Source organism: Schistocerca piceifrons, chromosome 7, assembly GCF_021461385.2.
Source record: "Schistocerca piceifrons isolate TAMUIC-IGC-003096 chromosome 7, iqSchPice1.1, whole genome shotgun sequence".
In the NCBI taxonomy this organism is placed as follows: Eukaryota; Metazoa; Arthropoda; class Insecta; order Orthoptera; family Acrididae; genus Schistocerca; species Schistocerca piceifrons.
The window spans coordinates 209,801,160-209,814,175 of record NC_060144.1 but is presented as its reverse complement, the minus strand read 5'-3'; the positions used below and the strand labels follow the sequence as shown (position 1 = coordinate 209,814,175).

Here is a 13,016-nt window from a genome sequence, read left to right as displayed (position 1 = left end):
TAAGGGGAATTCTAGAACAAACAGTTGGATCACAAGGAAAATAAGGATCTCTTGTCAGAAGAAGAGACTACGCCATAAAATACATAACATGAACAATTCCTCATCTGAATTACATGTATACTACAAAAAATACTCTAAAATACCATAAAAAATAATAAGTGCAGCAAAACTTTTTGCAGTGTTATAAAAAAAGAATCTGGTGAAAATAGATACTCATGCAGAAATACCCAGTGATTATAATTAAACTTTCCCATTTAATATGTTATAACATAGAATTACTGGATGAGTACCAAACTTGGTAGCAGTAATGTCCAGAGTATGGTGTGCATGATTTCCACGTGTCACAGTGCCGCTGTCTAATTCCAACTATGGCCACCAGGTGCCGTATTCAGTCAACATGATTCATAGTTTCACACACCTGACCAATCGCAGTGCACTTGCTGAAGTGTCAACATGAGCTTGGACAAAAGGAGCGGGGCATTATTGGTGTAGCTCTTTTATCAAAACAACAGTAATGCTGCAGCTGCACTTTCAGAATATCACTGGCTGAAAGGATTACGGAAGAGTCCTCTTTCACCACCTTCTGTGCGGAGCATGATGAAGTAGTTAGAATAAACTGGAAAACAGGCCGTCACTCCGGGAAGAGGCCAACAACCAGTTGCACCACATGTGGTCGATGAAATTGCTGTTGCTATAGCAGACAACACTGTGTGCAATTCCCGATCATCAGGCAGTGCGCGTGCTATGTCATGGCAGTTAAACATCCCATAGTCCACTGTATGGAAGATGCTTCAAACCATTCTCAAATGGTATCTGTACAAGATCCATATCGTACAGTAGCTTGCACCACAGGACGCAAAACAATGTGTTGACTTCGCTCTCCACTTTCTTGCAAGGATTGAAGTTGATGAGGGCTGGTCCTGGATCATCTTATGGACAGACAAAGCTCATTTTTCTTTGACAGGTGGGGTGACTGCAAAGAATTGCCGAGTGTGGGGATCTTCGCCTCCAGTCACTGTGCATTAAGTTCCTCTGTATGGTAAACATGTCACTGTACGATGTGGCTTCACAGCTTACGTTCATCAATGGCTCATTCTTTTTTGAACAGGTTGACACTCAAGGACCAAAGGCATGCAATGTGACTGGCCAATGTTACTGCAATATGCTTCGCCAGCATGTCATATTCACCCTGCAGGAGAGAGATGCAGTGAACTCAACAGTTTTCACGCAAGATGTGACCCCACTGCACATCACCCATGAGGTTCACCTGCTTCTCTGAGACACATTTGGAAACGATCGAAAAATAAGCTGATAATTCGATTGTTTCCAAATGCTTGACTGGCACAATCACTTGATCTCATTCCCTGCGATTTCTGGTTGTGGTGCTACCTGAAGCACAGAGTTTATCAATGGAACATTCACACTTGTGCTGATCTGAAGTGCCGTATATCAAGAGAGGTAGCCAGCCCACCTATGGGCATGCTTTGTTCTACTGTACAGAATGCAATCCTGTACTTTCAGACTCTTCTGGACATTGATGGGCACCATATTGAACCCCTTTGTAGCAGTAATGGTACCGGTATGAAATGGTATCATGTACTGTAGCTGAAGAAACTGCAAAAAGGTGGGAATTTAAGGAGATGGGACCTGGATAAACTGACTAAACCAGAGGTTGTACAGAGTTACAGGGAGAGCATAAGGGAACAATTGACAGGAATGGGGCAAAGAAATACAGTAGAAGAAGAATGGGTAGCTCTGAGGGATGAAGTAGTGAAGGCACCAGAGGATCAGGTTGGTAAAAAGACGAGGGCTAGTAGAAATCCTTAGGCAACAGAAGAAATATTGAATTTAATTGATGAAAGGAGAAAATATAAAAATGCAGTACATGAAGGAGGCAAAAAGGAATACAAACACCTCAAAAATGGGATCGACAGGAAGTGCAAAATGGCTAAACAGGGATGGCTAGAGGACAAATGTAAGGATGTAGAGGCTTATCTCACTAGGGGTAAGATAGATACTGCTTACAGGAAAATTAAAGAGACCTTTGGAGAAAAGAGAGCCACTTGTATGAATATCAAGAGCTCAGATGGAAACCCAGTTCTAAGCAAAGAGGGGAAAGCAGAAAGGTGGAAGGAGTATATAGAGGATCTATACAAGGGCGATGTACTTGAGGACAATATTATGGAAATGGAAGAGGATGTAGATGAAGATGAAATGGGAGATACGATACTGCATGAAAAGTTTGACAGAGCACTGAAAGACCTGAGTCGAAACAAGGCCCCGGGAGTAGACAACATTCCATTAGAACCAGCCAGTCCTGACAAAACTCTACCATCTGGTGAGCAAGATGTACGAGACAGGCGAAATACCCTCAGACTTCAAGAAGAATATAATAATTCCAATCCCAAAGAAAGCAGGTGTTGACAGATGTGAACATTACTGAACTATCAGTTTAATAAGTCACAGCTGCAAAATACTAACACGAATTCTTTACAGACGAATGGAAAAACTGGTGGAAGCCGACCTCGGGGAAGATCAGCTTGGATTCCGTAGAAATGTTGGAACACGTGAGGCAATACTGACTCTACGACTTATCTTAGAAGAAAGATTAAGGAAAGGCAAACCTACGTTTCTAGCATTTGTAGACTTAGAGAAAGCTTTTGACAATGTTGACTGGAATACTCTCTTTCAAATTTTAAAGGTGGCAGGGGTAAAATACAGGGAGCGAAAGGCTATTTACAATTTGTACAGAAACCAGATGGCAGTTATAAGAGTCGAGGGGTATGAAAGGGAAGCAGTGGTTGGGAAGGGAGTGAGACAGGGTTGTAGCCTCTCCCCGATGTTATTAAATCTGTACATTGAGCAAGCAGTAAAGGAAAGAAAAGAAAAATTTGGAGTAGGTATTAAAATCCATGGAGAAGAAATAAAAACTTTAAGGGGGGGGGGGGGGGGGATTGGAGAGAAGAGAGAGAGAGCCAACACATTTAACAGCATTTTCACAGGTATTGCTGACAACATGAAAATAATCAAACTTTAATAAAAACAACAAAGCCAATGAAAATAAAATAAGTGAATTCGGAGGGTCAATGTTCATCAGCTCTTTCTCCCAAAATGAAGTAGCAAAAGATATAAAAGGACTAAAAAATTCTGACTCTGCAGGCATTGATGGTGTCCCTGTAACAATTTTGAAGAACAGTGCACTAAACATAATTGAAGCACTTATACATTTACGTGACTGCTCCCTTCAAGTAGGCACTTTCCCTGATGTACTGAAAACTTGAGAGGTTATTCCATCATACAACACAGGTGACACACACACACACAGAGAGAGAGAGAGAGAGAGAGAGAGAGAGAGAGAGAATGTAAATAACTACAGACCCATCACAATCCCCTCCTGCATTTCAAAAATATTAGAAATAGTTATGTATGACAGACTTATGGAATTTGTAAATAAAAACAGTATCCCGTGTAAGGAATAAAAAAGTTAACAACCACTGTTATTTATGAGTGCATCAATTGCATGCTAAGCCTGACTGGCAAGAAACAGCAATCAACAGGAGTATTTATTGACCTACAAAAAGCATTTGACATGGTGGATCACAAGATTCTGCAGTCAAAGCTTAAAAAATGTGGTATTTGAGGTCTGTCCAAGAATAGGACCAGTTTCTTCCTGAGCTAACATAAGCAAGCAGTGCACATCAAGCACACAAATGTCAACCAAAAATCTCTCTCTGGAAACTTATCGGACTATAAACCGATTAAAGATGATGGACCTCAAGGATCAGTAATAGGACCCCTTTTCTACATAAATGTCCCAACCCTGAATGTGGATGCACATGGAACACTCATATTAGCAGACAACACCACAATTCTAGAAAGGGTGAAAGTGAAAAAGAATTTACAGCATTCCGTAAACAGTGTGACAAAACAACTTAGTAAATGGGCACAAAATAACCAGCTTGTAATATACAGTAACAAAACTAAATTAATTGGATAGATAAAAATTGTATTCACCAAGCAGCAGCAGAACACACACATAAAAGGAGGTTACAATTAGGTAAGCTTTCAGAGTCTGTGGCTCCTTCTTTGGGCAGAAGGGTTAAAGGGAAAGAAAGAGGGGTGAAGAAAAAGGACTGGAGAGGTCTATGGAAAGGGGTAGATTTTGGGAAAGTCACCCAGAACAGCAGGCCAAGGGAGACTTATTAGATGGGATGAGAAGCCCTGTGGTTCTGGCTGACTTCCCCGAAAACTACCCCTTTTCCTAGACCTCTCCAGTCCTTTTTCTTCGCCCATCTTCCTTCTCTTTTCCTCTTCTGCTTGAAGAAGGAGCCACTGGCTCCAAAGCCTGACTAATTGCGACCTCCTTTTTTGTGTATGTTCTGCCACCACTTGGTGAGTAGATTTTTTATCCGTCCAATTAATTTATTTGTGCAAAAAATGATTGTTTACAGTAATAAAATTGGTGTACTAAAATTCCACAATGCTGCAAACAAGGATACTTTTATCTCGTGTGTGTATCAACAATGAACCAGTTGGTAACAGTATGGAAACCAAATTCTTAGGCCTATGGTTCCAAAGCAAAGTAAAATGGAACAAATATATTTGATAACTCAATGCAAAATTGAGCAAGTGATGCCACCACCTTTTGTCACTAAAATGTTGTTGTAACAAGAAAACAACAGTGAATGTGTATCAAGCCTACTTTTATTCTTGCCTTAAATATGGGGTCACAGACAAAACAAAACTTACATAGCTCCCAAATCAACACGTCTCTGTGCCGAAACAATACTTTTCCCCATGGGAGTTATACTTTCCAACAAACTTCATGAAAACATAAAAGCAATTACTGAGGTCAAAACCTTTGGAAAATCTTAAAAAGTCATATTTACAGCATCACTGCTTTTACTCAGTTTAAGAAATTTAAATTTGTGATGTGTGCTATATAAATAATTAATGTATTGCGGTTAATTTGGTGGAAGCAACAAAAATGCGAAGTCATTGGTCTCACCGGATTAGGTAGGGCTGGGGAAGAAAGTTGGCTGTACACTCTCAAAGGAACCATCCAGGATAGCCGGACATGGGATCAAACCATCATCCTCCCGAATGCGAGTCCAGTGTGCAAACCACTGTGCCACCCCGCTCAGTAATACTTAATGTATGAAGCATATTATTGTAATATTAAGTATGCATGCTTAAAAATCACTTTCACCTTTATTCTTACAAACTGACTTGTGAAATGTCTTATGCATACACTGCTGTGTAGACAACAGGACCAATAAAACACAATCTACACACTGTACATCAATGTCACATTGAATTCAAATGCATTCAGGGTTGGGGGTTGGGTTGTTTGGGGGAAGAGACCAAACAGCGAGGTCATCAGTCTCATTAGATTAGGGAAGGAAGGGGAAGGAAGTCGGCCGTGCTCTTTCAAAGGAACCATCCCTGCATTCCAAGGAGGAGGACTAATGCTAACGACCTGTAACATACTTGACAAGGCTCAACAAAGCGGAGTGGATGTGGCACTTGAGAAAAAACTTCTGGGTGGTTATACTTTAAGTGCAGCTACTCATGGGGGTGGGCTGTAATTATAGTATGCCACTGAAACTGTGCAGATACGCTCATGCATTAATGCGGAACCAATTTACGCTGGAAAATTAGTTCCAGTTTTGAGCTAAATGGCTCTGAGCACTATGGGACTCAACTGCTGAGGTCATTAGTCCCCTAGAACTTAGAACTACTTAAACCTAACTAACCTAAGGACATCACAAACATCCATGCCCGAGGCAGGATTCAAACCTGCGACCGTAGCGGTCTTGCGGTTCCAGACTGCAGCGCCTTTAACCGCACGGCCACTTCGGCCGGCTCCCAGTTTTGAGCATGAGGTGGAAATCTGGTGCTATACAGCATCTCGTCCACGTCTCTGGTGCTCATATTGAACAAATTGTGAAAGCAGCGGTTAATAATATTATCAACATTATGCCTTTCTCACTTGTTTGACCTTTTCTGCCCATGTCAAATTCACAATCCATTACATATGGAAACATTTCAATATCTTTCTCGCATTCACAGAACCAGATTTGCACATGGTGGCCAAAATTGGAACTAATTTTTTTCCCACCATGAAGTGGTTCTGAATAACACATTAGAATATCTATCAAGTTTCACTGCCATATGATAATTATGTCCCACAATAGACTTAGTGTGTAGCTGCAATTTAATTATAACCACCTGGTACTATTGGCTGATGGTTGACCACTTGATTTGTTGAAATGTCAATGACAAAATTATTTTACCAAAATATAAATGTAACATGGTATTTCACTTATAAAGGAAAACCACTAAGAAATAACTGCAATGGCGAGAGAAATTACAATGTATATTACATCCACATATCTGCTTATGGAAGTAGTAGAATAAAGTTTCTGTAAAGAAATCAATGGAACATAAAACATCACCATTCCAAAGTACCTGACAACTTTTGTGAATTTATGCAAATACATCTGTACCCAGCACTGCAGAAATATATGAATTTATGCAGATACATACGACCTAGCACTGCAGAAGTATATGTTCTGGTTTGACCTCCTTCCCCTTCAAACTCATTTTCTTCTCATGGCAAAAGTGACATTTTTCAATACATTCTCACAACGTACAACATACCTTCACCATCCTGAAGTGACTTTGCATCCCCATATGCTTCAGGAACCAATTTCGCATAAAAATGGTTCTTTCTGGCATCAAAAGCAGCAACATCAAAATATACAGAGCCATTGGATTCATAGGCTATGCCATTTGCTATTATCTTCTCAATATAATTTATTATTTCAGGAATATACTCACTCACACGAGTAAGAACATTTGGACGGAGGACCTGTAAGAGCAGTAAAAAAGGGAAGTGTATGTTACGCCAAGTAAGTGATAAAATGATGACAAAGATTTTCTCTTATTTCAAATATACAATTTTTTGCTGATGTTGGAGATATAGTATGATGAAAGTACTAACCACAAATAATTATGTTCTTCAAAAATAATCTGAACTAATTTGTACAAATTATTTTTATTCAGTTGATTTAAAAAAATCATTTTGTATATTGTTATTCCCACAGTGAAGTCCTACACATTGTGATGAAAAAATGTTTCAAAGAAAATATGTTGGTAATGTAGTGGATTGACTGTTCCTTTCATTTGTGGTCTCAGTAGCTTTGACAGATATTAGCTGAAGACTTTATGAGCAATGGCATTTCAGTTATTAGCATTTACGAGGAACAATGAGGTGACACTACGTATAGTTTGTCTGCAAAGTTTTTGAAGGCTTACATTTAATGCATCCATATCTTTGTGAAATTCAGACTCCCAGTGTCGTGATAATTTTGCAAATATCGAGATGTCATTAACAGATGCTCCTTCTTGTTGATCCAGCCATTCTGCAAGTGGATCTCTAGCTTCCTTCAGCAGCAGCTGTAACAAGAGTTTATTTTCACTCAGACCACACAAATTAGGTTAACCCTTCAACTGTTCCAGACGAGTTAACGCGCACACCTTTGTACCTGTCCCTGTGTTCTCTGAACGTGTCTACGCGTGCCACCAGTCCCTCTACCTGGTACTCTGAACGTGTCTACACGTAGACACGTTCAGAGCACACAGGTACAGGTACAGAGGGGTGTGTGTTAACACATCCAGAGCAGTTAAAGGGTTAATTTTATTAGCTCAGGTAAAATTACTTCCTATGACACTGAAGACCCATAACAAAAAGCAGTGCAATATTTTAAAACATCACACGAAAAAGGAGTATATAGTTTTTGGGAACTGAAGTGTTCTCAAAACTCATTTAAAATCTCTTTCTGGTACAGCTTTCCATGTCACCTTTCATTCTATGAAGTACTATTTTAAACATTTTACATCCTGATCTCTTCCAACACGTCTAAAGTTACATAGTAAAAGAATGAATATACACTTAGACAACAAAATGTCAGGCAGAGAGACCGACTGAATGAGGATGCAAAGCTTCCATGGTCAGTAAGCTTCTTAGGTATAAATAAAAGTTTATCTCGTTTGGTGGTACCACTTGGTGGAAAACACAGCTGATGAATGGTGCTCTTATTTCCAGCTGGGTGTCACTGTTCTTAGCCACTTGTTGACATATTACTTGTTGGCTTCTGTCCCAGAACCTTTGGTCAATGTTTGTTTAATGATTTTCTTGACATTACACCAGCATGACTGCCTGGCATTATCCAAGATTCAACCTCCACTGCCATGAACATTGACCAAAGGTACCAAGGCAGAAGACAACAGGCAATATGAATGACACACTTACCATTTTCTGGTGAAGTAGCATGATTCTGTGGCTGAAGAGATATTTTTATATTGGTAGGGTGTCCCCTCCCCCCCCGCCTCGGCCACACACCTGGCTGGGCCACACATTGTCAGGGAGGCAGAGGGTGGGGTGAGATATGAGGTGGTGGGGGGAAGGAGGAAAGGGGCACAGTAATGGGGTGAGGTGGGCCAGAGACTCTCAATTTCTGTGTGGGATTTCTTGATCCATCTCTCACGCTGTCCATTGCGGGGTGCGCTCTCAACTTATAGCCACTAACCCTTCCCGCAGCGACTTCCTCAATACAACAACCTGATGTTACCAAAAGCATATGTTCACACTTTACTTAGGCTGTACCCTGCCACCATCAACTTCTGTCTCCCAGACACTCACACCTGATGTGTCATTTGCAACATTCCAAGATAAAGTGCAGCATTTGCCCAACATACTGGCAATCACATTCACTCAGGATACTATATTGTTATACCAGGGCTCTGCTGACCAACTCAGCAGGCAGATTTCATGGCATATTGGTGCAAGAAACCTCAGCGGTGGGTGTTCTTGTGCAAGAAGCCATATTCAGAATATGATGACACTGCAGCATTAGTCATCTGGGGGCTCCTGAAAAGTGAAGTTTCGATCCTGGCAAAGGACACCAGGACCGAAGGACCACTGACATAGCTCAAGCAATGGGCCACCAAGGCAGTGATGTACTGATTTCCCCAAAACTATGGTTGACACCCCAGTTTGGCTGGGGGGGAAAGTGCTACTATCCCACAAATAGTGGTGGATTGAGATCACATTAATAATCAATTTTAGACAAACAATATCAGACACTGCCAGATGCCAGCTACAAGAGGAAGTCTATGCCAGTCAACATAAGGAACAGTATCATCAAGTTGCGCCTCTGCACGCTGTTGTTGCTAGCTGTGATTTTGCCTGAGTCCAAATCCTACTGACCTGGTGCCATCCAGCCACCAGGCCACCTGCTGTGTAACTTTCATCCACTGGAGGCTACTTATCTTGGGAATCCACAGTTTGTGCCTGAGCTACTTTGTCACCCACCTGCTATTGTGTGATGCAAGCAAACTCTGCTGCTGTTTGTCACCCTGACTGGACAAACTCATTAGCTGCCAACACTGACACTCCGTTCACACCAAGGTCCACAGTTCAACTCTGTGTAGCATGTCTACCCAGCCAACATGACTAACTTTGTAGAGTATGTGGTAACACAGCACTGACCAAAGGTCTGCAAGCTGATACGGTGCTACACCGCTGGAATGGTGGCCACTTAAGGTTACACACTGGCTTGACAGGAGGCTGCTTGCTGGCATGAGCACACTTCACCAATCAAGTCCAGCCAGCACTTTGGGTGTGCTAACTGCTGCCTAGACTCATCACAACTGATGTAGTCTGATACAAAATAAAGGAATATACTATTTTTATGACTGAATGTCACACCTAGCCAGTACATTGCTGCAATCGTTCCCTGGGTGGAGAGCTGAAGACCTTCCTGACCACTAGTACCCCAACTCCACCACCCAACAGAGTAATTTAACACCAGTGTCTACAGTATATACCTGAAATGTTAATTATCAGTGAGTTCTTCACAGAGCCAAGACTAGTTTACACCTAAATCAGTGGTCAGAGGGTAGCTATGTTGTCACATTTTCCACGCAGATCTTGGGTGAGAACAACTCTACATTATGGAAAAGCATGCCTTGTCTCCTTCCTCATCTTCCGAATCAGCTGCATCTTATCTTTCCTTGAACGCTCTTCTTAATTCAGTTTCACTGTACCCACTTTTACAGAATATTTCCTTCAGGTAGTATAGCTTGACAGAGACTTTTTGTCACATACAATGCATGCCTTACGTACCGGGGTGATTAGCACGGTATGCCTCTGTGCTGGATAGTGGTAGCTTGTTCCATGAAGGTCTTTGTAGGTCTTCTCCCCATTAACTGTATGACCCACCATACTGTCAGCCTTCTTCCTTATATATCCAGAAAAGGAAAACATCTACTGTCACTGTTTTCTTGTTCTATCATGAAAATAATATTTTGATGGGCACTGTTTAATTAATCCAGAAACTCATCCGGCACTTGTCTGTCGTGTTCCCACACAATGAATGTACTATCCTTGTAGTAAAAGAAGTGGAAAATGCCACCAGTCACCACTCAGTGGATGTGGTATTGGTGTGCAAATTACAGCCTTCATGACCGATGAACAGCAGTCAGTATGGGCGAATGAACCAGGCAGCTGGTGCAGAGGCCCATACGCAGCAACGTTCACTGAATTGTCATTGAGAAGACACTGTTGGTAGCTCACTGGTCAATCTGAGTGGTCAACTGCTTAACAGTTGCACATATATTTATCCATACACATCTCCACAGCCGTTGCTCACCCGTCATCTACGGTCCGTGTTGAACCACAGTTCTGCTGGTGAGTTTCTGATAGCGCCCTTTTGCCATGCACAGCAGCACGCCAACAGTTTACAAACTTAGCCACTTTGGAAAGGCTTCCACCCTTGGGCTGGAAGCCTATGATGATGCCCTTTTGGACATAAGATAAATCACTCCGTTTCTGCATTACAACACAGATTGCACTATTCCCCACATCCTGCCACCACCCGTCCCACAACACACTTCATATTGCACGCTGATGTTAAACGTAGGTGATGGTCACATTAATGCGATCGGGCCATGTATATTACAAAGTGTGTACTTCAAATATTGCTCATTTCTCTGTAGTTTCAATATTACGTTGCTACAGAACAGAAGACCTCTGCTGTAAACAATGAACAATGGTAGGGAACGCTTGCTTATAAAACACAGGGAATGATTTGTATTATTCATATTAATTAATAGCTCCACAATAAACTGAGATATGGCAGCTGTGTCGCGAGTTTTGAGTTGCTAGTGGCAGCTTGGTCAGAAAGTGTACAAGTAAACAGAGATAAGTGCCATAAACACTGTTGCCAGCAGTGGTAATGCATGCAGTGTTCAGGCCAGGAAAATCCTTTTCAGGAAGATTTTTATAAATCTGAGAATGATGTGACATAACTACAATTCAGATAAAGATCTCGAATATGTTTGTGAGTGCAAAGGCACTTCAAAAATTGTTGCTATCAGGTAAATGTGAATATTTATTTAACTAACTAAACAACCTTAAGTTGTGTCCCCTTCCCATAAGACATGAATTTACAAGACAGGGTGATGGTAGAAATGTTAAGGGCCATCCTTAACACTGTTTACATGCTGCAAGAAGTTGCTCTCTAAAATTAATTTAATACTGTGCCAAATCTTAGATTAATCTTGTTTCCGAACAGCAGCTCACCGACTTGTTCCTTACCACTGTTTACAGTGGATGCACTCAGTTCTCTGACGAGTAAATTTAGTAATGGTCAATTATTTTGCCTTGACTTATTGCAAAGAGCATGTCAAAAACTAAGAAAAACACTGACTTCCATAATTAATAATTATATAATAAACAAGAAATAACAGTTTGAGGAAATATAAGTAAAATAAGGGAAAGGTAACCAGTCATCAATAGCAGATCGATGCATTGAACACAAGACACACCTAACAGAAAACAGCATTCACACTAGCTTTCGAGTTCTAACTCTTTTTCTAGTATTAGTACACGCATTATGTTACTTAAAATCCGTCTTGATTGGAAATATTTTTTTTTTTTTATATTCATATGACCGGTTTTGGTTCATTCAGAAGCATCTTCAGATCTGATATTACAGTTACAGAAGTAACCAGTCCAAATCCAGCAACTTTCACATGCTACGTCACATCACATCATGTGACGTAGCATGTGAAAGTTGCTGGATTTGGACTGGTTACTTCTGTAACTGTAATATCAGATCTGAAGATGGTTCTGAATGAACCGAAACCGGTCATATGAATAATAAAAAAAAATTTGCAATCAAGAGGGATTTTAAGTAACATTATAAAATCACTGATTGCTGTTATCCCATAAGACATTATGTCTGTTTTTGCAAAGTACACACATTCACACTCTCACCCAGACACCCAAAAATATACTCCCATGGACAGCTTGAGGAAATAACAGTACACTATTCAGAAAGCAAAGTTTTCCAGCACTCTAGATCACAGGAAGGGTAGCAGGAAATCCATAAAAGAAAGTCACCAACACAAAGATGTCTCATATGCACAAAGAGGTGTGAAATCACCAAAATGTGGGACTATGTATGGTGTAATTATGTTATCATCACACAAGACTGCTGTCTATTACTTACTTTCTGTGCTTCCTGAGTGGCAATGTTGTCATTTCTTTTCACTGCATCTTCGAGATCACTTACTGCATCACTCATACGAGAAAGCATTTTCTCAAGCATTGCTTTTCGATCAGGATCTTCTGCAGCAGAAACCCACCCTTGCATCTGTTCCATCACTCCCTTTACATCATTCAGTATTAGTGGAAGTTCTTTGTTCTCAGACTCATATTGTTCATACAAGTAATTCTGACGAGCACGTTTGATAATCTTATCATCAATATCTGTAATGTTCATTACATATTTCACATCGTACCCAAAATAATTAGAGAGTACACGGCGAAGAATATCAAATGAGATATATGACCTGAAACACAAATAACCTGGTAAGCATACTTTCACTGTTAACATAGAATAAAGAAGTTCAAAATAAATGCAAATTGTGTGCAATGACAAATG

The 13,016-nt window shown here is 40.6% G+C and overlaps 1 protein-coding gene across 4 annotated transcripts in view; it reads right to left on the bottom strand.

The window, feature by feature from the left end:
- The window catches only part of LOC124804597 (cysteine--tRNA ligase, cytoplasmic), an 83,312-nt gene that overhangs the window by 54,955 nt on the left and 15,341 nt on the right, over positions 1-13,016 (bottom strand). For all 4 annotated transcript variants that reach the window (XM_047264787.1, XM_047264788.1, XM_047264789.1 and 1 more), the window contains exons 3-5: positions 12,582-12,924; positions 7,321-7,461; positions 6,664-6,874 (exon numbers count right to left, since the gene is read on the bottom strand). In XM_047264787.1, coding sequence (XP_047120743.1) covers positions 6,664-6,874; positions 7,321-7,461; positions 12,582-12,924 — 695 coding nt within the window. The remainder of the gene's footprint in view (positions 1-6,663; positions 6,875-7,320; positions 7,462-12,581; positions 12,925-13,016) is intronic.